Genomic DNA, 23858 nt, shown 5'->3' with positions numbered 1-23858 from the left:
TTCATTTTATTAACTTGCAAAATTACTTTCCTGGAAATTATATTCGTGTCTAAGAATACCTACATCATTTAAATAAAATCTTTTTACAAATCCACTGAGGTAACTCAGTTAACTGGATCAATTAAAATGCAATTAGCAAGTTATGATATTTAAATATAGTGGTTTAATATCAATTATGGTTATAATTGTGACATCGACGATCGCTTTACTTTATCTTTACGGATCAAGGGTGCAATAATGGCAATCCAATCGAGGTGAACCTTACGTTAATTCAGTTATAATCGTGAATATTATCAGTAGCTCATGAAGCGGAACTTCAGATCGACGGAAGAACTTCCCGTGGACAATTAGCAAGGTTACAGCAGACTACAAATGACTAATTCAATAAGAGTTCAGAACTTAAAGGTCTTCCTTGCAAAATATTTTCAGTAGACAGAATTTGTTTAGTTTGACCAATTCAATACTTAGATAAATCCACTTAAGTATCGAATAGTCAACCAAAGAAATGCTCTTCGAGGAGTTAAATAAAAGGCAGTACTTCATAGGAACTCAGCCTAGTTTGCAAGCATTAAATCACAATCAAATGTCAGAAACAGGGAACGGCAGACAGAAGCACTATAAATCTTCATCTCTGAATCTTGACGTCCTTAATCATTCCTTAAGTACCTGAAATATTTGTGTTGCTCTCTAACAAATTGTTCGTATATCCTCACAAGGAAACTTTCTAAACTCTTACGGCAGCTTCTTCAACTTTGGCGAGATCAGCCATAAACTTGGTGAATAGAATGAATATTTTAATAAGGAAGTCTTATTATACAACACTAGATATGTTATGGGTTAGTTTACCTTGTTGGTAAAAAGAAACTTTCAGACTGAGGATACGTTAAAAACTTTACATAAACGGTTATTAAAATTCTATATATAACATTCCAAAATTGAAGTTTACAAACGAGCATAATAACTGTTTTTTTCATGTGCTTTATTTTCAGTAGCTCACATTATTACCGTAATGACTATAAATAGCAACACCGCAAATGAAATAACAGTAACATAGTGCACCCACACCAATTACCGTTATTTAAGATTTTTATTGTTCATTCACAATTCGACAATGGCCGAGTCCAAATTGGGTTAGTGGGCGCCAATTTACAGTTCTCGCTTCCAATGACAATAACGACACAAGCTGACACCATCATAAAAAGAGGTTGCGTATTCCCAAAGTCCTGATCCGAGTTCCGTAAAGCAGAACATGACATCCAAGCGAATTTGGAACAAAGTTATTTGTTTTGGGAACTTAGATATGGAACTATAACAGTAGTTTCTTGAGAGCACGGGAAGGACGAAGAGACAGCAGGCTGTGATGTGTTGATACGATCGTGTAGTTCGATTTAATTTGGAACTTAAAAGGGCCCGTCATTAAACGTGTCTAAAATACATATTAATTTTAATACATCATTGCACACAACATGTACATAAAATATTTTCTAAAAACATTTGCGTACCTTCTTTAATTCCATAAAAAAACCTTAGGTACATGAGTGAGAGCAATGTTTTTTTTTTCAAAAGAGTCATCATTATAATTAATAAGCGAAGCTTTGAGCATTTGGAAGTCATTTGATTGGATGAAAATAAATTTAAATAGTACTTGAGTCAGCTTTTACAATGCGGAGCTAAATCCAGTGTTCTTTGTATAACAAAGGTTATTAAGGCGAGGCGACATTCAAGTGGCATGATTTAGGCATTTGACGCAGTAAGTTTCTTAGCATTCTATAAAAAGCAAAGTCTTTTGTATTTTTTTATATTCTATTTAAACGATTTGTATTGATGCCGGTGTTGCTGAGTTCCTGTATAACCATTAGATGATTCATTGTAAATATTTCATGCTGTATACTAAAATATAATAAACCATCCTTTTCAGTTAAGGTAAATGAAGAGGACAACTTCCTATTGTGTATTATTGAAGTACCTTATCCTAAGTGTCCAAATATAAAATATTTAAACCACATTTATCATTCTAATACCATTAATTTGATATAGGAATTATCTGATATCAAATTACAATCAGAAAAATGTCCTTTTTGGAATCTACGTATTCGCTTAATACTCGTACTTGGCTAATATCTCATAAAGCCTAATCGGGAACAAATGACTATTGGTATGGTTTATGCTATACAAACCATGCAATTGTGTTAACAAAATGTTAAGTTTCAAGGCGATCGAGTAGCGGAGGTCATTCAGAGTTGTATGTCAAACATAAATATTTAAACAATTTTGTTTTCTTTGTTCTTTATGTGGGGTCTCATTCTTAATATAAAGTTTATTTACATTCTACTTCTTTTAAGGACCGTAGTCTTTCATGATCTTTTTGCACAAATTTTGACATGTTCATTGATAACTTTGATTTTAAACGTAAAACTGAAAATAAAGTCGTTAATTTATCTTACTGGGCCTGCAGTCTCGACAAAGATAGCGATCGCTTAACGACAAAATTCGGTCGATAAGTCCTAACGATCCGATCGTAACGATTTTTGGTAGTCTCTACTGCCAAAACTATCGAGTGTCATCGCAAAGTTACCGAATATTTTCGGTAAGATAACGATTTATCGTTATGTCATAGAATTTCCTTGCGACAGTTTTTGACAGCCCGCTAAGTGATAGCTACTATCGATATCGTTCCTATATTTGTTTATTTTACGTCAGAAAATATTAAATAAATAGTAATTTAATAAATAATGGCTTCTGAATATTTAGCATGGGACTTAGTTGTGCTCGAGCACAGACGCGATGTGCTTATGGGTCGACAAATAGCACGAAACAAGCGAAACGATGAAAATCCCTTGGATTTGGAGGATGGCCAATTTCTTCAAATGTATAGAATTTCAAAGGAAATGTTTCACAGGCTACTAAGTGAACTGCGTCCATCTCTCCAAAGACGACGGCCTTACGGACTTTCTGTGGAGTCCCAAGTAAGTGTCTTTGCGACCTACCGTGCATAAATAATATTTCTATAATATATTTTTCTTATAACTAAGGTTGAACTTTTTAAATTTTCTTCTTATTAGATACTGACGGCACTCCGATTTTACGCATGTGGGTGCTACCAACAACCTGTTGGCTTGCAGTGGGGTTGTAGCATGAGCCAAAATCTGTTAGCCGAGTCATCCGGGCTGTAACTTCGGCAATAAATGAAAACTTTTAAGAAAATATATTAAATTTCCAATGACTCAAGGAGAACGCCATGCGGCAAAACAGAAATTTAGAAATGCCCCACAGCCATTCCCAGGGTAATTGGAGCCATTGATTGCACCCATATAAAAATTTTAGCTCCTAAGACCAATGAGGAGTCTTATGTGAGTGGTCACCATGAGGGCCATTCATTAAATGTGCAAGCTGTAAGTTGACCTTCAGTTCTATAATATCTAAAAATATTGTTTGAAAATATGTACTTACATATTTAATATATTACAGGTGTGTGACCCTGATCTTATTATTTTAAATATTAATGCTCGATGGCCAGGAGCGAGACATGATGCTCACATATGGGCAAATTCACCGGTGCGCTCAACAATGAAGCGACATTTTGAAAATGGGGACCGCCGTGCTTGGCTGCTTGGTAAATAAATGAACATTATAAATCTGCCTCGAAGAGGTTGCCCATTCGACTTCTGAAATTACTTTGTATTTTTAATCTTTTAGGTGATGATGGATATCCTCTGGAACCGTGGTTAATGACTCCCATAAAACATCAACAGCCTGGCACACCGGAATATAAATATACCGAAGCACACTGCTCAGCTAGGAACATCATAGAAAGATGCTTCGGTGTGCTAAAATCTGTGTTTAGATGTCTATCACACCAACGCCAGTTAATGTACGAACCCTATATGGCTGGCCTAATAATTAACGCATGTGCAGTGCTCCACAATATGCGGATAACATATAAATTACCGGAACCAGAGTCCACCACATCCATGCAGCTGGTGGATAATAGTAGATTCCATGATGATATGTTAGAAGTTACAGGTAACTTATGAACTGATTTTTTATTTTACTATGTATGTATACCTAACACCAATACATTTTATTTTTGTTATGCAGGTTCTGGGCGAGCTGTTGCAGAGCGCATAAGAAGAAGGCTAATTAACACTAGTTTCACATAATTATTATACTTTTTTCATTTATGTACTGTTTCAAATAAAAAACATTTTATATCATTTATTATTTTTATTTATGTAATTATTTATTGCGTCAGCTATTTTGTTTCCGACTTTTACCAATTGCAGCGTCGCCTCGGCTTGTACCTTGGCTGCCTCAGCCTGCATCTTGGCAGCATCTGCTTGCGCTTGAGCAGCAGTTGCCAGCATCTAAAAAACGTTGGATTTACTGAATGTGTCTTAATGTTCTCTAGCATGCTAGTGTGTATAATAATTAAGAGGAAATTTACACTATAACACACCTTCATTGTAGCAGCATTTGCTTCTGCAACTGCTAGAAATTCTCGTCGAGCTGCACTATATTGCTCAGAAACACTTTGGCGAGGATTCAGATCTGAAAATACCCAAAATTATTGGTATTGTAGGAATTATTGGCTGACCCACCTGCAGAACTAATGTTTTTATTATAAATAAAATTTAAGCTTACTCCTCTTTCTTCTGGGTCTCTGTCGCAGTGGTGGTGTTGATGATGCAACAGTTTCTGTCCTTCTGCCACGTACTGCTGGAATTATCAATTATAACACATTAAATAAAAATCAATGAAAATAAACATAGGTGAGCAAAATAACTGCAACTTACTCATTTGTAGTACTGGCGACTGAGGGGCATCTTGCACTTGTTCTTGGATGGGTGGTGGTGAAGAACCAGCCGTTGCTCTGCTGTCATTGATTGCTAAAATATTTTGTTAATTAATATTTTGGTAACATTAGTGTACAGATGTATACACATAATAAAATATATTATAGCAGTAACCAACTAGTTACTAAAACTCCAACTTACTTGTTTCAGTCGGTAACAATTCCACAAAATCTCTAGCTGTAATAAAATAAATAGTAACATTAAAATTAAAATAATTATATTTTGAATTGAGTACCTATTAATTTAAAACTTACCCTGAGAATGAGGTAAGGTGAGAACCTCAGAGATTACCACCCCAGCCTCCATCTCATGTTGTAATAACTGTAAATAACAATAAAAGTATTTTTAGTGTTATCAACATTCAAAGATTGAGAATATTAAATTGTATTGAATACAATAATCACAACTTACATCTTCCTCTGGCATAGCGTCCGGGCAGTCTGTCCCAAAGGAATAATCTGCCCCAACTATTGAAATTATCCGGCTCTCGGCCTCGGTCAGGGAGCAGTGCTGACGCCTCGGTTGCCGGTACGTTTTGTTCTTTTTAATTTTGCCGCCTTACTGCAAGCGCGGCTTTTAAGTCTCTCCAAACCTACAATTAGAATAATTAACTCAAGTAAATAATAAAAAACTGACGTGGCATGTACATGCTTATAATTAAAACCAATTCAATCTTTGAAAAGACTTACCGTCATCCACTGCTCTGGTGTCTTTCTAGACCCGTTAGGGAGATTATTGAGCTCCTCGGCAACCTCCCTCCAGCCCGTTTCGAAATTTTCCCGGCCCTGCAAGCCGGTAAATTTCCGCGTGTGCAAATATGGACGCGCTTCTAATATTGATAGTAGTGCATCAATTTGAGCGGGTGTAACACGAGGGCTACGCAGACGCTTACGCCTGAAACATTAAAGTAGTCATTATGTAAACACAGAATACTTCGGATGTATACAAAGTATTCAATTTAGTAAGTACCAAGAATAGGAATAAAAAATTCTCGTTGTAGATGTACTTACCTGACGCTCAAGCTGCTGGCACCCGGCAGGCCTGCGCCTGTTTCAATGACTTCACCGTCCATGAATAGTAATGAATACACCGTTCTCCTTTATTATTATTATAAATCAAACCAATGTTCAAGTGCACAAACAAACTTGACATTGACAGTTTGTTTATGTTCTATGTCTGTATTGCAAGTACGCAAACTATTAAGATCTTTAATATGTGTTTTCTTAAAAAACGGTATGTTTTACTTACACGGTTCGATGCAAAAAGTTTTAATATGATAAGGTTCATCTATTTTCTTTATAATTGTCAAAGGAAACAAAATTGGTTGTGCAAATCTTGTCTACCATTTCTCCCTATAATACAAGGATTTTTTTTACATGCAACATTTTAATACAAATTCACCGCACTATGAATACGGTTTTCGCTATCGTACCGACACGAATATGTCATGATAATTAGCGATGTTGCCCGCTATCTCGGCTGTCGAGACTTGCGTTTATCGTTACTGTCGTTATGGCAAGCGAATATTTTCGTTAATATTTAGCGACTGTCAGTTTGCGATCGAATCGCTATCTTATGTCGAGACTGCAGGCCCTGGCTGAATTTGGGTAAACAATAAAACATTACTCCAATTATTAACTTGTTTTAATAACTTAAGGGTTACGTAATGTAAGAATAAATAGTATACTTAATTATGTAATCAATGAGATAATTTCATCACTGCTTCCAAATCTGTATCGTTTTCATAATACATTAATGTACTAGAATTACACTGATTTTGCAATAACGCAATAATTAATTGCAAGTTTTAAGTACTAAGAAAGTAAACCAAAACACTGTTAAGCGTACTTAAACTCCCATCAATAATGTTACAGAACTCTGTGTTAGGTCTAATATAGGTCTGTTGTGGAACCAAAGGCAAACATTTAAAATTTTACGAGCCGGATGCAGCCCGCCAGCGGAGCAATAAACTGAGCTCAAACACTGCACTCTCCTAACTGACACTGATCGAGTTTTTACACAATTTATTGGGCAGGCGACATGCTATCAAATATCAATCATGTTGCTGCACAATTTCACGGAATATTGCTTCTACATTGACGAAAACGAGATATTTAAATTGCACACCTGGCTATGTAACGTTAAAATGATAGCTGCGTTGCTACCGGTTGCAGTTCTACGTACAAATTAGCAACTATTGCCTGCTCCTGTTAATTGCACTGTTTAACCATCCGATAGTGGAACGTTACGCACTATGCACACAGGTGATAAATTACTGCTCTGTTTAACGATCCCTAAATACCAATACTAGCTTTAGGGGCAAATGTGCTGGTATTTCTCAATCTCTACACCCAGAGTAAAATTTCATGTCATTTGGGCCCAAGATTTATGATTATTAGCTGTTATTACATCTGCCTTGTTTCCAACAACAGCATTGACATTCGCCTCAATGAATCATTTAATTTGGTTTTGTTTTTAAACAGGTTGTGTTGATGTTACGCTCGACTGACTTCTAATGCTTCAACGAAACCTTGCACTGTTTATGCACTACTCCATATGTATTCACTGGAAGGTATGGCTTTCTAAGCTGCGACAACATGGGTCTTGGCGTGCTCGGAAAGGCTTCTAAACTTCCTTGTTTTCATATGGATGCAAAAACCACTAAGATATTGCCGTCTGTTCCTTGTAGAAAAATAAAAATGTTTGTAATTCAACCCAAAAATATTATTTCAATTTTTGTTTCCCGTCGCATAGAAGGAAAGTTGTAAGTGTTTCCAAGAAGGTAAAGTATTGTTGTCTAAAATGTTTTCTTTATAAAACAAAACACATTTAGAGGACATCAATTGAAATAATATCGAATCGATTCCAAATTAGTGGAGAATTGGAAACAAAACCTGTTATCTCGGAGATCCAACATCCAGTGGTCTAAAATCGCTTACATCATGCAGTCATCGTGGCCAATGACTTCATCATTCGTGTTTTATTGTTGCGCTCTTTAGATATTTCCAGGCCGATGACACATTGCATTAGTAAATTGTACAATAAAAGGAAATGTCGTAAAGTCGCAATTATTGTTATCAGCTATGATGGAAATTCATATCGGTGCACGCATGGAAACAAAATTAATTAGGTAATTAAAGCTTTGTTTCCAACGATATCGATATTTTCAGAATTACCTACTTGTTTTCTGATTTTAGTTTTCATTGCCACATTTACCAAAATGTGGGTAATCCATGACAAGCAAGTCGAGATTATCCTTCACGTAAGATTTCTGCTACACAATATTAACCTTACGGTAGGAAGGTAACTAGTATTCCGGGACAATATTTCTCGTCCTTATTGTATAAAGGCGTGATAATAAGCCTGTATCTTGTAAGTTGTCGAAGCGAATAAGCATTTCGCCGGGTGAGCTGAGAGCTCAGCAGCGTGACCCGTGAAACTGGGTTACGCTCGGTACCCGCCTACCAACCGTTCCAAGCCAGTTGCAGCACACGTAAGGTACGCCAATAACACTTGCTGATATTCTTGTTATCATTATAAACAAGGAAGTTTTATTTTACGTCGATGACGCAGCAACTGGAAGGAAGAACTTGTAGTTTTTTAGGAAAAAAATACTTAAGTAAATGGATTTTCTTTTGCAGTTTTAATTTGGCATCACACAGGCAAGCTGTAAATCCCATTTAGTATGCCAAAATTATTTATTTACTTTAAACTAAAAGAAAAGTCAAATACGAAAAGAAAAAAATGGAATTTAACATTTTGCCATAAGCATAGATAGGTACTACTTAGGTAGGCGTAATGTATGCGTGTCAAAATATTCTTACTTATTAATACTAAAATCTACAATTAATTTATTTATAAGTTTCATCGGTTGTTAATGTTACCATTTGGTTGCATGTAGATTTAAAAGTTACCTATACCACAGATAACTTGATAATTGTAAGTAATTAATAAATGACAACCTACAAAGTTTGAATTCTCAAGTCTGTTCACCGTCTTCATGATCTTTTGATTCATCTTCTAAGTTAAACTTATCAAAAAATAAAATGAAAATAAATTCAGTGTGTCAAATAACATCATTGGACACTATTACTGTGTTATTTCATGCATAGTAACCGGATTTATTTGAACCCATCCTGACATCGTGCTTGGACTGGGGTAGGAACCGGCTTTCATACGACTATTAATCATCGTTCACCGTTCCAAGAGGCGCGCGTTGTCCAGTGTTGTTTTCGTAGATAAAGTTGCGTACAAACGAAAGCTAAAATAATCAACATCTTAGCGCCTTACCTCTAATAGGAATCCTCGAGGGCGACGTCCCTCCAGCACGCCGGACGAAACGGGCGGCGCGCACCCAACATAAACACTGCACCAAACGGTTAAAATGATACGCGGAATAAGCGAACTTGCAGCCGATCTAATGTCAACACTGCACTGTCACTTTGTTCGATCACTGAAATCCAATTGGTTCGTTTGTTTTTATTCACAATTTATGAATAACTACGCGCATGTCAGATCTACAACGTTAGCAATATTTTGTTTCTCTTCGATAGCATCTTCCAAGACCGCCGCTCGATGACTGGCGGGCCGGGCGCGCGCCGTTCGTTTGGTCGGATATTCATGACACGGGGCTGGCGGGGCGCGGAGCGGGACGCGCGGGGAAGCTATGAACGCCTTCTTTGAATGGTAGTGTAATATTGAAATGTATGAATGAAATAAATAAACAATGTGATTTTTTTTTAATGATTATTTATTTTTTGTGTATCGTTTGCGTCGTAGTGACCATATTTTGTATAGGACACAAATAAACTATAAATTAAAAATTTGTTTGAAAGTCATGAAACAGTATGTGCATCATCTGCATCGTCTTCACAGAAGATGGAGTCATTTTGATGATTTGCCACCTATAAAAAAGCGCTTCCGTCCGAAAAGCTTACAAACCACCGCATTTCAGATCCAGGTACCTATGATCTGTTTTGAATGACTTTTCGATAAATCTTTTCTACATTATATAATAAATGTTAAAAATTATTTTAATGGTAGGTAATTAGTCCCGACTTTTTTTACCTTTAAAGCATCAGTGCTTATTTGGGTGCTGTACTAGTACTAAGAATATTCCGAAAATATTTCTTAAGACTTCAAATTAGAGTTTGGAAAGAAACAATACGAGTACGGAAAAGCTTTCCCTACAGGAAAATAAACTACAGTAATAGAAAACAATGGCGACCAAATAAAGCTTGAATACTGTAATCCAAACATTAATAGACTAAGAATAATACTTACAATAAATAGATAATCCGCTCATTTAATTTTCCTCGTACTATGAGGATTCTTTTGTATTAAGCCCCACCTAGACCAACTATCAATAGGTATAGTTATCGGCACGAATCTTGAGCTCTGACCTTCACCTGCGCAGAAGTAATTTATTGAGTCCCTTTTGTGGTATGAAGTGAGGCGCGGGGGCGAGCTAAAGCGGTGATTGGCCCGCAGTGCATCGCGTCATAGCCGTCACTCGGGATTGGTTCTTTGCTAATAAATCACTTCTGAGCAGATATAGGTCAGAGCTCAAGATTCCTGCCGATAACTATACTCATTTTGAGCTTGGACGAAGACATAGGTACAATAAAATTGCATGAGTTGGCCACACTGGAAGGTCCAGGATACAAGAGCAAATGAGGTGCTGAACTGCCATTACAATTCCTAGAAAGGTTTATTGGCGGTGTTTCTTTGTGATGGCCGACATCTTAACCACCCAAGAAGGCTATCATCGTCATAAAAGTTCTGACCTGTACCTAACAGTACTTTTACTACATGACCTTTGGTCTGAAGGATATCAAGCAGTTATGGAATCGTCTAAAGATCGTATCAAATAATCTTCTTAAATATCGACTTAGTAATTTAGGTTAAGCAAAAATTCTAGAACGAGTATTTTTGCTTGTCATAACTTATAATAAGTCATGAGTCACGACACAAAAGAGAAAAAATAGTCTTGTGGTTGGGCACTTTTGGGGAAATGGGTCATCATGAACCAGACACTCCGTCTAGCCTAGTCTAGCGTATGCCATTACCAACTTTCTTCCGTCATTCTGATCGTTATCATTTTCATTTTATTACTTAAACTAGCTCCGCCCGCGTCTCGAAGTGCTATTTCCCGCACCTGGATTTAAAGTATTATATGTCTTAATACGGACCTATAGAATTTTGTTGCTCATTTCATTCATTCGTAATGATGATCGAGGGTGATCGAGGTAAAAAATGGAAAAAAAAAAAACTAACTTTCACGTTTACAATCTTAGAAGGAAGTAGGATGAGACGCACCGAACTGAAGAAAACACCAACTTTAAATACTTAAAATTAACATAGTTGAATACAGTATAGCATGTGAATTTATTGTTACTCTCATTTACGACTTTTTGTTCTTTTGTTTGCAGTGTGAGACTCATTATTGTGAGTAAATATAAGAAAATCTTTTACCTTAATATTTTTGGCACTATTTGTCGTCCAGCCGAACAAGGCCAAATTAAGGAGAAGGCGAGGAGGAGACATTATAATCACATTAAACATGGTCTCCCACGCAGTGTTTCATCAGCAACTATGTCCATTTATGTCGTATAATTTAATGGAACATATCGTTAATTCCCTCATTTCGCCACAATTGCTTTCAATTTACATAAGCGGGTCAACGAATGCATACAATATCTCTGTTGCGAGCGCAGCAGGCTGAAGTGTTCTGCACTGTGCAGCGTGCAATACATCAGCTACAAGTGCGTTGCATATGTCTGATAATCTTCTATTTGACAGCTACCATTCAAACGAGGACGTAAATAGCCCGTATCGACGTCAATGCGGCCGATGCTCCCCCTTTGTTGAAACCTCACCAGTAATCATAACTCATACAAATAATGTTGTTATCAAAGACGCGTTCCCTGCAGGCAACAGACTCGCAAGTTTACCTTGCCTCAGTTCCCCTTGTCGCTAATAATTTATGAAACTTAGGTACCTTCCACGGTCGGTCGATGTGCCTCATGGTGGTGAAAACAACATAAGTATTCTTCGAATGAGAGAGATAAGTGTAATTAGCGGCAAGAAGACTGTTACAGGACAGTTTATGAAACTAATCGCAGAACTAAATATATTATATACTAAAACTTTCAGCATTCATTAACGATGTTTTGTAAGCACATTACGTTGCCTTGTTTTCTTCATTGTAGATAAGCTGTCAAAATTTCAGTACAGTATCTAAAGCAACAACTCGGAAATATTTATAGAAAATAAAACAATTAAAACCTGATGGTGAAAACTGTAAAGAATGTCGCAGTCCATGTTTATTAGTTTGGTGAGCACCATTCACCAACGCCATACTCCAAAGAGCGAAGTCCGTGCATTCGGAGTCGGGTAGCAATTTAGCGAGACCCCACGTATTCGCATAACGAACCGCTCGACAACTTGCTCTCTGGAGTTTTTGCTTTTGCTGACATTTACTATTTGCATCAACAAAGGACTCCAGGCTTGAACGAGCTCGTGAAAGGTTTATTAATCTGTGGCAGCCTTTCATTTGGTCAAGCATGCTTTAAAAAAACTACGACTAAATGTATGATTTATGATTCCTAACTGGAGCTATTTGTGGTTTGGTGAATTTAAAATTTTAAACAATTCATCAGCTTCAAGGTAATATATATATTCTCCAAATATAATAATACCTAATCTTCGTATAATTCTTGCTTGTCTTTTACTTATATCACGAAATTGAACTTTTACGCGATTTTTACCTGATCAAGATCACAGAAACATTGTAAAAAAACTCGTCAGCTTAGATTATTATAAACGTAACATTTTTAGTTTATTGATCATAGATTTATATTACTTTGTGCCAGGCACGAGAACGTCGAGTCTGATAAAATCAAATTTGTTAGCAGCCGGCGTCCTAATATTCCATCCCGACCCGTGGCAAATGTGCTTTCTGACGAGATTCACTTAATTCGTTATTTATATCTACTCCAATACTTATTACAATTTTCCCCTGATTCACACTGAAGCAGGTCAGAAAACTGAGCAGGTACCTACGATTGTCTTGTGTCAGGACAAATACAACTGTCCACAAACACTTTCCTTGAGTTAATGGAATGCAAACATTGACAATGGCAAATTGGTCCATAAATATCAGTGAGCAGTGTACGAACCTCGAGGGTATGCTATCGACGGTACGATCGCTATATCCGTCCGCAGCTCACGCTACTGACTCTGAATGCTGATTACCATCATTATAATTAACAATTGACAGCTTCAAATGTTCATAAATATACCAATACATGATGTCCTGAGTCCTAATAGAATTCGATCGCATTTTGTCATTTTTCTCCAGAAACTCGAGCTAACTGCACGTTTCAGAAGGTCAAAGATCAGCCTCCACCTTGAATGGAAGGTATTCGATACACATCTCATATCTCGAGTTCTCAGGTCTCGGGCACTTGTTGTCGATGTAACAGGCATCACAGATTATCGTATGACATTGACGGTGTACCTACACGAATGCTAATGAACGTATAAATCTTCCTAATACATTATTCCTCGGACGACCTCTCCGAACGATCTGGAAAGGTTTGGCGTCACATTTATTTCCTGCATTATGTGTATGTTCCTGTATGATTTATCCTTTATACGACGACATAAGAATAGAATTTTAAATCGCTTTAGGAAAATGTAATGCCCTTGACATTGTTCCATCCAAATGTTGGACATTTGCATCGATTAGCTCGGATTCGTACGCTGATTGTACCTCACACAGCATGACCCAGACAGTCGAATGATGTCATGATAGGTACCATTATTTGATTTACTATGAAAGATGAAAGGAAAATATATCCCCCATTCCATAGTTACAAATAACAAGGTAATCATAATAAAGAAACGACGGGGAAGGTACGAGTGTATTTATTTAACGATATATTGTTATGGATAGAGAGAGCTAATGGTGATTAAATATAAATAGTTATACATACCTCTACTTTATCTCGGGTTGACCGATCAAAGGTTAAGCAAATGCTTAGTCCATCCTTGGATCAATCCTACCCCTTCTCATACAGAATACATTCACTACTGCAGTCTCTTGCACACCTGTGGCAGTCTTTCTTCTTATTACATAGGTACTTCCTTAAGTACTAACCCTGAATGCCCCTTATATTCAGGGAGCCTTTAAACATGTACTGTCGACTACCTTTCTTGAGAGCTTGAACCGCTTGATACTAAATACACTGTAAAACCTTTGCAATGTGTTACATACGTCATCCATATGTAACGAAATAGTTGTAGCTCACAGGAAGCGCTGATATCGACGCTGTGACGGAAACCTGCGCCGTGGCTGTTATCCCAACCTACGCTCTCGCTGAAATAGTGCACTGTGCCGTATTTCGCACCTATCTGCGCTAGTTCATTACTTTTGCTGCATTTTTGCAAAAGATATTTTGGAGAAGTGATGTTATTTAATTGAGCATAGCAACAAATATAAATACGGCTAGCAACATGTACGAGGTTTTCAAATAACCGCTACGAAAATGCATAGTAATAAGTAATACCTAAGGGTTGTGAACCGTATTTTGAAACCATCCTTTGAATCCTGAAATCCTACTGGATTTGATGCAGAAGAAATTCAAGTTCTGACTTAAAAAAAGAAGTTCACAAATTGACCGCGTTTTTTATTAAATTGTTAACAATTAAAACAATACTTTAACCATATCCTAGTACTAGTCATTTGCTTGCCAAACCAAAAACACATTCCCGATTTTAAATCTTACTCCATCATTAACACTCTGAATGAAATATTCCGATATTCCCACCCTTACTGCCCCAGTGAACTACGCACGGCGGCCTATCTAACCGGACATCCTTTTCGAACTCTCTCGTCCAGGAGAGCAGCACGCCCCATATCCTTGCTCCGAAGCCGCGTAGTGCAACATCAATGTTATAGGTACGTGTTTCTGCACGTTCAATTTCCTCTGCTGAATATTCCAAACCTTTTAGACCCGACGTCACGGGTTTTCAACTGTTAAGTGCTTTTACGAACAATGACATCTTCGAATGCGATAAAAAGTAAGTTCATTCAGAACGATGTGATTTTTGTGTGATATATTGAAAATGTCTAATTAATAAACAATAATTTAAGGATCAAGACTTAAGTCTGGTATGTACCACAATGTGGAACGCGAAACTTGCATATCATACATGATTAAGCAGGTAATACATAAAATACAATGTGACAATAATTTATAGGCACCTTATGGGTGATAGATTGACAACATAATTACCACGTTTATAATTTCACCTCTGCTCTGTTCGCAGCGAACAATGTTGCGTTTCCCACAAATATAGCAAACAATGGCTATCTGTCCAGTGTCTCGAAGAGCTGGAGCGTGTCAAGAATCCATTAAGTGTTACCGGAGCCTTTGGGAGAGACAATGAGGTCCCACTTCCAGCTTATATTATAGTCTCTTTAGTCCTGCGCGCGAGGCATCTTGTTTAGACATAAATGTGTTGCTATGTCATGTTAATCCGCTAAGGGGCTTCTCTTGGACAAACAGCACTATGTGCTGTGTACATAGGTACTGTCTCGTCATGTTAGCTTGCACAAACACAAAACAAAAATTGAGGTTTTATTTTTCACAGCAAATATCACGATCATACACAGAGTTATTTTTGTAAGATACCTACTTACACTGTTAGCATGCAAGAGGAAAGATTTACTGTATTGTGGTATAAAAATTCGCATAAAGGATTAATAGTTAAAATGTTAAACATTATTGTTATCTCGGCCTTATGGGCTCAGTAACATTATGAAAATCACCCAACTGAACTCAGACTGAGAGAGCATAAGCTTTGTTAGAAATTTTCTAAACAAGTACCCATTATATCGTTACTTACCCTAAAGAAACTTGAACCGTTATACCGTGCTAAATTCTGGGGCATAGTGCCGCAAATAGTTAGTTGCTAGCTTCAAATACAGGGCTAAAGAGTAATTAATACACAACTGTTCTCAACGACATCGTGCGCACGCATGTTTTCCAAGTATAACATTATTAGTTCACACTACCGCACACATTATGCTCGTGGAGCACACATTTAGAGATCTCAATTTGCATAAACAAACGGTATTCCAACTACCACGTGCTGTTCGCCAGTTAAGCTTATTACTTGTTCCGTATGCCTTTAATTAATGGTATCATTGCACCTTAGTGTATCTGTTTATTTTCAATTACGAAAGTGGGGTATTGATTACTTTAAAACCATCGAGATATACCTTTGACCTGACGGATCACTACTTTACAGTCGCTATGGGCAGACTACTGATAGAATACCTTACTTCTTTTAAAAGACTAGTGAACTACATAGGTATGTATTGTATCTAACAAGTAGCTTAGGTCATCCAGGCAAATTGAGATATAAATCTTGACGCCAGCCAGATAATTGATTAAAATGCGTAAGATTTATGGGCAACTACCGAACTAGCTCACATTGAGGAGGCTCGAACCTTGTCCGGATATCCTCATTAATCTTTCGAGCCGTGTCCCCGACACTAGAGGACATGCGTCCACGTGCGCGATCCACCTAATTGCTAATCCGGCGTCGTTTGCCCCACGAAAAGCTTTTTGGCTGAGAGTTTTATCGCCAGTCGTTAACCGATAGTTCTGTTAAATCATTGTTTCCTTAACTTTTCCTGTACGTGGATTGATTGCCAGCTATTAGTAACAGACGATGTTAAATACGCTGTTTCTAGGGTTGTTTTTCGCAAGGCTCGTATCGTAGTTATATAATCGCCAATATATTTTTACGCTAACTACAGTTCGACTAATCGAAACGACACTCAGTTCTTTTCACAGAACTATCATATTTTTCGTTATAATTATGTTAACTTTTTCTAAAATCCTGATTACTAGACGTATCGCATAGGGTAAGGCTAATTCACAGGTAGGTCAAACGGCCAAACTCACGAACAAGATTTTCATGATTGTCATGATCAAGATTTAGTTACAGCGTTTATAATTAATACCTATACGAAGAAGAAATATATGGCATAAACGATAGTTGGACAACGATGTTTCATAAATAAGGCAGGCACCGAATATTCCATTTTGGCTTATACAGGTAGGACATGTGAAAATGAAAATACGTTCTGTCCCGTAAAATGCGATGAAAACAGAATTTAGATCACAAATTCTTAAAGAATCTTTTCTTCTCACACAGTAGGTAAGCTTTTGTTATAAGAAATGTATCAGAAGAATAAATAAATCTTCCAAGTAGTCGTTGTTTTGTCCATCCAGGTTGTTTTGTTACAGATAAATCAGTGGATTTAAGAGACTCAAGTAGCCGGGACTACATGTGTCTGAGCAGTGCACACGATCGATGGCGAGGCCACACTTGCTTCAAATAATACAAACACGATTGAGGAAGGTTACCGAACATTGGCACAAAACTCTCATTAAAGATACAGTATTAACGTCGACCTTGTTTCTCATGTAATAAAGGTGGCTGACCTGACATTTAGGGGTGTGAGCAAGGAAAATGTAATAATAACGTGCACTGACGTGGCTTTTTTGCCAGGTTCTCAATGTCAAGTTTCCATTATTGGCTTAAAATAAAACAAGAAATTATTCTAGTATAATGAAGCAGGGTTACAAAATGATTATGTATATTTACAGGAATACATGTTTAATCAATGTCCTCCCACGGATCTGAAGACTGCACTGTATCATTCAGTTCGATTTCATATTATTCTTTCTGGAGCTTATTTGTAAATGTTTAACTTTATCTTCTCAGACAACGTCGGATGTTTCACTCAGAGCAGCCATTTTGAATGTGCGAACATTATTTAATATTGGAAAATTCGTAGCAATAATTTCCTATTTCAGTACGCAAGGAAAAGTAATAATAGGAAAACACGTAGTTCCCAGTAAGTGGTGGTACGCCCCAAGCTCATAAACATTATGGAGGCGGATCAGATAACATTGATATTGGAGGTGTAAGGTCAGGAGGTTTCAGCCTTATGCACGCGATCAGTCAATTTTCGAGGCCACGGTGAAATGGATCTGTTCATTGCAAACATCAAGGTGAGTACATGGGCTATCTATCATACATTATGGACCATAATTCGAACATGGTATAAGAAATACCTTTATATTAAAGTTTCATTACGAAGTAACAAAGGAAATTGCAAACTTAAAACAATGCACGTAGGTATTATAAACATCTCTAGGTTTATCTTACGTTATAAAATTAAAACTCTCATAACATAGCATAACAGAGAAAAATTATGACGCAAATGTATTATAAAACGCGCGCTAATTATCAGCCAGCGTTTGACTCATTTTCCATAGTGACGTAACCGTTTAGAGATGCGCTTTCATTGCGCTAACGAAGCTCTAGCTAGCGCAAGTGACAAGTCGTTATAATTATTAAGTGTCTACGTAGCGCTTGCTATAGTGGCGTAGTGCCGTAGTGCCATAGCAAGTAGCTACGGCAGACGGACTGTTATTTTGTATTATGAAGATAAAGTAGACTGCATTAGAATTTTCTAGACTTATGCATCATTCATGGTAAGTTTGTTGAAAAGGTAGAGCATCTCACCTACTTACGAAAATACTTTTTGACAAGCTGACTCACTATCAGTTGCCTTAAATAAAAGTACCTAATTCTTTACTAGCCTTCTGCCCTATGCCAGCAGTTAATTGGTAAACGATTAAACTTCTTATCGTAAATGACTTTGACTCCAATTTTATTATTTAAAAATACCTGTCTATATTATTATTAACTGCTCTTTACAAACTCGTATTTTTGAGAAAATTAACAAAGTTTTTTTTGTACACATGGCATATAGGTAACATGAGTACAAGAGGAATAAAGGTCAAGTTGTTGGATGAAGAGTCCGCGGCTGGCGACGAGCTCACGCTTCGCCGCATGCTATTCCAAGGCCGCTGAACATCAAAGCCCTCGGGACTCGCAAATTATCCCCTTCGCCGAGCAGGCCTCTCGTTTTATAATTATGCCTCCCTAAATCCACAGCGTTTTAGATTTTTCTGTTTAATAAAGTTATTGGGTTCATCTTAAATTATTCAAGAACCATAATATCCCTTGACAGTACCAATACAATATTTATTCAAAGTCACGAGAAAGCCTGAAAGGCAAGTACTTAACTCAAGTATTTGTTTTGGAAAATTATGTTACGATTTTTATGTTCTTTGTTATTAGTTAGAAATTGAGTATAATAGTATTTATTGACATACGTTAGTTTACTTTAGCTATGCTCATATATGTTTAAATTCTGTTATTTTCCCCATGTTTCTTAAACTAAAACCTACCTGTAGATGCAAGTAACTAAATGCAATCCAACTATGATGTCTCTCCTAGATACATAGATCATATCGGATGAGTTCAAAAAAATCGAACTGTAATATACCTATAAAAAGAAAACTTTTCTACTGGTCTCGTAAACCGATCAGTGAATATGCGTAGTCATATAAACTTACCACGTTACTGCCGCCGCGGCTACGTTGCAGCTCATAGGTAGGCACTAGCTCTAACTCGTGGTCCTATTAATTTATTTACGAACATTAGAACTTTAAACTTCTCTTACGTTAAACCTAAGCCTACCTATACTTACCGCGGAATTAAATTAATGGGAGTTTTCCAAACGACTGTATGTCGGCGCTCCGTATGCGTCACACACACCCAGACAGCTGTCAGACAGCACAGAGTCCTACCCAATTTTTTTTTTTGTGAAATTCTTAGTATTTAGAGGTGTTATTGATTTTATTATAGATAGCGACCAGAATATGCTAAGGCAGCCATAAAAGAACAGAGAATAAATTGCATCCAATAAGCTTACCATTAACAGCTTAAACGTTGTCCATTCAAAGCCCATGCCAGAGGACATTAATTAATTGAATAAAACGAGTGGCGAACATTCCCATTAGCCGGACGTTAATCATCCGTTGGCGTAGGGCACACTGGCACTAACTTTCATTACGATATGAGCAATAACTTGTCACAATGCCGGCCAAACGCTTTCAGGCAAATTGCTCGTGGACTCGTGGAACCGACCAATTAACAGTCAATCAGGAAACTAGGACGAATGTAGGAATACAAAATGAGTCAGATGCTAAGCTATTGTCATATAAACTGACAGGCCCGAATTTCATTTGAATCTTGATTTCCTAATCCAGTTAGTTTGCTCTCGATAATTTCCTCTTTTCACATTCTCCCCTCTCGTTGTAACGTTTGGCAAACAAACAAATCGAATTTCGCTACTCGTCAATTTTTTCCTCAAAACGATGTTGATTCGATTTCTTCAACAACCTACAATGAAGTTTCGAGTCGCACTAAATCAAAAATAATGCCGTATTTACCCGTCGCACTTCCTCGGGTTAATTGCACGGTTGAAGAGTTTCTCGTCCGTAATTAGAACTTACAAACATTCCCACTCCAGCTCCTATTCAAATGAAACTTCGGTAAACTGTTTTCCGTAATCTTATTCGACAAACATCGTGTCCTATTTTATATTTATACAAATCGGTAACGAGTAGAATTTCTCCGAACACATAAATATTTAAAAAGCAATACATAGAAAAAGCTGTCATCTAAATAGTCAAAGATAGTACGAGATGCAATATTTGCACGGCAGGATACTGTATCAGTTTTCACAGCTTTTCATGATGGCAATATTGGCGACGGCTTTTTTAGTAATAATAGGTAATTTAATTTTATATTACATCATTTACATTTTCAGTTGCCTTACAGAGAACCCGTTACCTATCCACATTCGCTACACATCCACTATTAATTAGTTACATATTTACTTATAACGATAGTGCAATAAGCAGTTGAAGTTTGTAGCAAGTTTGTTACACAATCCTTATAAGTTTGTCGGTTCTCTTGCCAACACATGTTTAATTTGAATCAGAAACTCGTGTTCAGTTGGTAAAGCGTTGGACTTGAGAGGAAAGATGCTGAAACCCTTCAGTCTTCATGCCTACTTTAGATAACGGCGTCTACCGAATAGTCACTAGAAATAAAGTCAATTTTAAAAGGACAAGAAAAAAATTTCGATTTGTACTGGTATTTAAAGAACTTTTTTGCTTGAAATTAACTTCAAATCCTAAACTAATGACTATTTATTACGAATGCTACCTAATTACCTGCCAGTATGTATGTAGAGATTATTCATGGGAGTTTTCCTATTGTTGGTTTATCGATCCTGATCCTATTTAACGATCAAGTCATTACGATACTGATAGTGGTTTCTCTTATCTAATCTCAGAAGCTGATTTAAAAATAATGACTTAATTAACGTTTGTAATAAGTAGGTATGCAACTAGGAAAGTCTAGTTTCTACTAACGTCCGTATTTTGACCTTTAATATATCTACTAAAGTCAAAACCAGCAAAACATGTCGTATTAATTCAAATACAGATATCGAAAAGGGCATAAGTTTTTCTCCATCCAAAAGTACAGTTTGTTATACAGTCATGAAAATTCCCGTTGTGAGTTAGTAACTCGTGGATTGCAAACAAAGGACGTCAAATAATAGAAAAGCATCTTTTATAATAACAAAATGTTTTCATAAAACACTTTTTTCACACTCGAGGAAGGCCGAAGTGTTAGCAACATATAACTCGCACAATAAAGGCGCACTTCACGAGCGTTGCACAAATGCAACGAGCATTTTATCCCGCAGGGGCGGCGCTCCCACCGCTCTGAAGCCTTCCCACGAGGACCATTCATGCAGAGGAAAAACAAAGCTACCCTTTCTACTCCGTGTGAAACCGTAAATGCAAAACATTTTTTTTTCTTATTGGAGAGGACCTTTTTCCAGGTCAACTTATTTTTTACGCTTTCCAGAGTTGCCAACGTAGCTATGATTTTCAATTTTTCGACATAGATGTTGTAATCCAAGAGCAGTAAAATAAAAAACAACACAATTAGTTCTATAGTAAAGTAAATGGGTTGAAAAGAGATACAAAGTATGAAGCTGGCAACTTGAGCTCTTCGTCCTCTAGGGTTGCTTGCCGATTCCATAGTCATGCCCAGCATGTGAAAAGTCTACTAATAAGTCTAACGAACTGTTATTTTACGAAAACTAACGCTTATATTGAAGGGTAGGTAAACTTGTGCCTTAGGTACTGTAGAGATGTAGTCTTAGTTAGATACTCTTTGGTGTTTCATATTTAATACCTGGCCGGACAATGATATAAATAGAAATAGAATAAGTTTTGATATTGAAGTGTGTCACTTCACCCCCGAGTCAGAAAATAAACGCTAAGTTAAAGTTTTTCCAATCTTTTAATTGAAATATCCTGAAGATCCCGGTCCCTAGCGCGCCACGCGCTACAGTACTAAACTAGCATAACGAGTAATCACTAATCGGGTGTTTGACCCGTGCCCTGAGTAATTGTGAGCAGATTAAATTAAAATGTAAAACCATGCTGAATGCTGTTATTACGTGTCACCTGGGACAGGCCAATTTCCAGCAAGTACTGCCACATTTAATTGATTAAAAAACATATATTGGTGGGAAGGGAGGCCAATTTGTTGCTGTGATATTATTAAGGTTAGTTAGTTCAAAAGGCACAATAAATTGGTCAATTTGTATTTTTTTTGCGGTGGCTAGAAAATCTGACAACTAGTTTTACCAAGGGGTATCGGATTGCGGGGAATGAGTTCTAGATAGGATACTTTTTTAGAGAGGATACTCTCCATTCTTGCAACCTAAAAAAACAGGAACTGGGAACATAGTATGCACAGTTCTCGCAGGAGAAGTTGCTGCCGTTGAAACCCAGTGACCCTTTAGACGAGTGAAAACTGCAAACTCACCTGGGAAATGGGGAAATGGACGGGGAAGGATCCACCAACCAATGCAGGCCGGCCAGCGGGAAGCTACTCCTCACTTTCCAATGCAGGCCGGCCAGCGGGAAGCTACTCCTCACTTTCACTCGCATGTTGGTCACAGGTCAAGCCTTTGATTCCTCGGGTCTGCTTGGTAGGGCACTAGCGGACAGTTATCTCCTAGCGAGGTTTTGGATATTTTAACTATCACGCAACTGATCGCGAACGAAAACCCGTAGTGGCGGGAAGTTTTTTTTGACATTAAAAAGTAAGAAATAAGCAGTGACCAAGAAGTTTGTACCTAGGTACCTATTAATTTATTTTTAGCATCTATGTATAAACGTTTAAACCAAGATTATTTGATATCACGTTATTATTGTAAAGTTAAGCTCCGTGAAACCTTTTGATTCACTATCCTTACAAACTCAGTTTACCCAGGAAAGTTTTGAATTGAAGTTATTCCCAGCAGCGTGAGCTTGAAAATTTCCTCTAATTAAAATCGCCAACGTCAACTAGGTCACAGTTAAAAGAATCCGTTGAAAAGAATATTGCCGACAGGTAACAAAGCGTCGAGGTATAACGCACAATTTCTTTTGTTGAAACTGTAAATGATTTATGTAGGTATTTCATTACTTTTTTATCGAGGTGTTGATACCTAACGGTCGTATGGTACATTTGCAACTGGTTAACATGTTGATTTCTGACATTTACGCGAATATTAGACTTTAAATAAAACTACTTTTACGGATACTACTACTTTTATCGCGGTTAGGTATAGGTATTAATATTATTTGAATCCCGAAGATGGATCCTTTTCAGCATCCTTGGTCACGGGCAGACTTAAGCTACCTACCCTACATTTTGTTGATTATTGACAATCTGCTTCACGCAGAACGAGCTCACTGTATCCTTAGGTCTAGCAGTTTTCGACTTGGATTTGGATTTAATAGCTACTATCATGGGGTTCCAAGCAGGTGGTATACGCTCCAGTTTCTCTATTGAAACTTCACAGGAATCGGTTTTTTTTTAACAAGAACTTGTGGTTTATCAAATCTGTTCTAGGTAATGCTGGGCTTTGTCAAGTGTTTTCACAAACTGCTTCATTCTGGAACGGTGGAATTTGACATCGGCGATATG

General features: G+C 37.2%; 5 protein-coding genes across 5 annotated transcripts in view; 2 read left to right on the top strand and 3 right to left on the bottom strand.

Moving 5' to 3' along the window:
- LOC110369899 (Ca(2+)/calmodulin-responsive adenylate cyclase) overlaps positions 1-9467 on the bottom strand; it is a 75775-nt gene extending 66308 nt beyond the window's left edge. The window contains 1 exon segment of the mRNA XM_049839353.2: positions 9144-9467. The gene's annotated coding sequence lies outside the window, so the exon portion shown is untranslated.
- Positions 1-23858, top strand: part of LOC110369893 (tRNA (guanine-N(7)-)-methyltransferase) — a 124686-nt gene that overhangs the window by 9769 nt on the left and 91059 nt on the right. The gene's annotated exons all lie outside the window — the stretch shown is intronic.
- Positions 3288-4214, top strand: LOC135117320 (putative nuclease HARBI1). The gene is made up of 4 exons (XM_064036326.1): positions 3288-3392; positions 3469-3613; positions 3697-4023; positions 4099-4214. Exons 2-4 carry the CDS (start codon positions 3568-3570, stop codon positions 4158-4160), a joined length of 435 nt encoding a protein of 144 aa, XP_063892396.1. The 5' UTR covers positions 3288-3392; positions 3469-3567; the 3' UTR covers positions 4161-4214.
- On the bottom strand, positions 4205-5358 carry LOC135117319 (uncharacterized). The gene is made up of 7 exons (XM_064036325.1): positions 5265-5358; positions 5108-5174; positions 4995-5030; positions 4794-4886; positions 4642-4716; positions 4457-4548; positions 4205-4364 (listed from the first exon to the last, which is right to left on the bottom strand). The coding sequence occupies exons 1-7, from the start codon at positions 5277-5279 to the stop codon at positions 4212-4214; spliced, it is 531 nt and encodes a 176-aa protein (XP_063892395.1). The 5' UTR covers positions 5280-5358; the 3' UTR covers positions 4205-4211.
- LOC135117341 (uncharacterized) lies at positions 5398-6457 on the bottom strand. The gene is made up of 3 exons (XM_064036392.1): positions 5864-6457; positions 5543-5747; positions 5398-5445 (listed from the first exon to the last, which is right to left on the bottom strand). The coding sequence occupies exons 1-3, from the start codon at positions 5923-5925 to the stop codon at positions 5398-5400; spliced, it is 315 nt and encodes a 104-aa protein (XP_063892462.1). The 5' UTR covers positions 5926-6457.

Source organism: Helicoverpa armigera, chromosome 9 (assembly GCF_030705265.1).
Source record: "Helicoverpa armigera isolate CAAS_96S chromosome 9, ASM3070526v1, whole genome shotgun sequence".
NCBI classification, from domain to species: domain Eukaryota; kingdom Metazoa; phylum Arthropoda; class Insecta; order Lepidoptera; family Noctuidae; genus Helicoverpa; species Helicoverpa armigera.
This window is presented reverse-complemented; position numbering and strand designations above follow the sequence as displayed.

Coding starts and splice junctions, on each gene's coding strand:
- LOC135117320 (XM_064036326.1), top strand. CDS start 3,568: ATGAAGCGACATTTTGAAAATGGGGACCGCCGTGCTTGGCTGCTTG. Junction 3,614..3,696: donor CCGCCGTGCTTGGCTGCTTG/GTAAATAAATGA, acceptor TTAATCTTTTAG/GTGATGATGGATATCCTCTG. Junction 4,024..4,098: donor TGATATGTTAGAAGTTACAG/GTAACTTATGAA, acceptor TTTGTTATGCAG/GTTCTGGGCGAGCTGTTGCA.
- LOC135117319 (XM_064036325.1), bottom strand. Junction 5,031..5,107: donor CACCTTACCTCATTCTCAGG/GTAAGTTTTAAA, acceptor ATTTTATTACAG/CTAGAGATTTTGTGGAATTG. Junction 4,717..4,793: donor GTCGCCAGTACTACAAATGA/GTAAGTTGCAGT, acceptor TGATAATTCCAG/CAGTACGTGGCAGAAGGACA.
- LOC135117341 (XM_064036392.1), bottom strand. CDS start 5,925: ATGGACGGTGAAGTCATTGAAACAGGCGCAGGCCTGCCGGGTGCCAGC. Junction 5,748..5,863: donor GCCAGCAGCTTGAGCGTCAG/GTAAGTACATCT, acceptor TTAATGTTTCAG/GCGTAAGCGTCTGCGTAGCC. Junction 5,446..5,542: donor CACCAGAGCAGTGGATGACG/GTAAGTCTTTTC, acceptor TTCTAATTGTAG/GTTTGGAGAGACTTAAAAGC.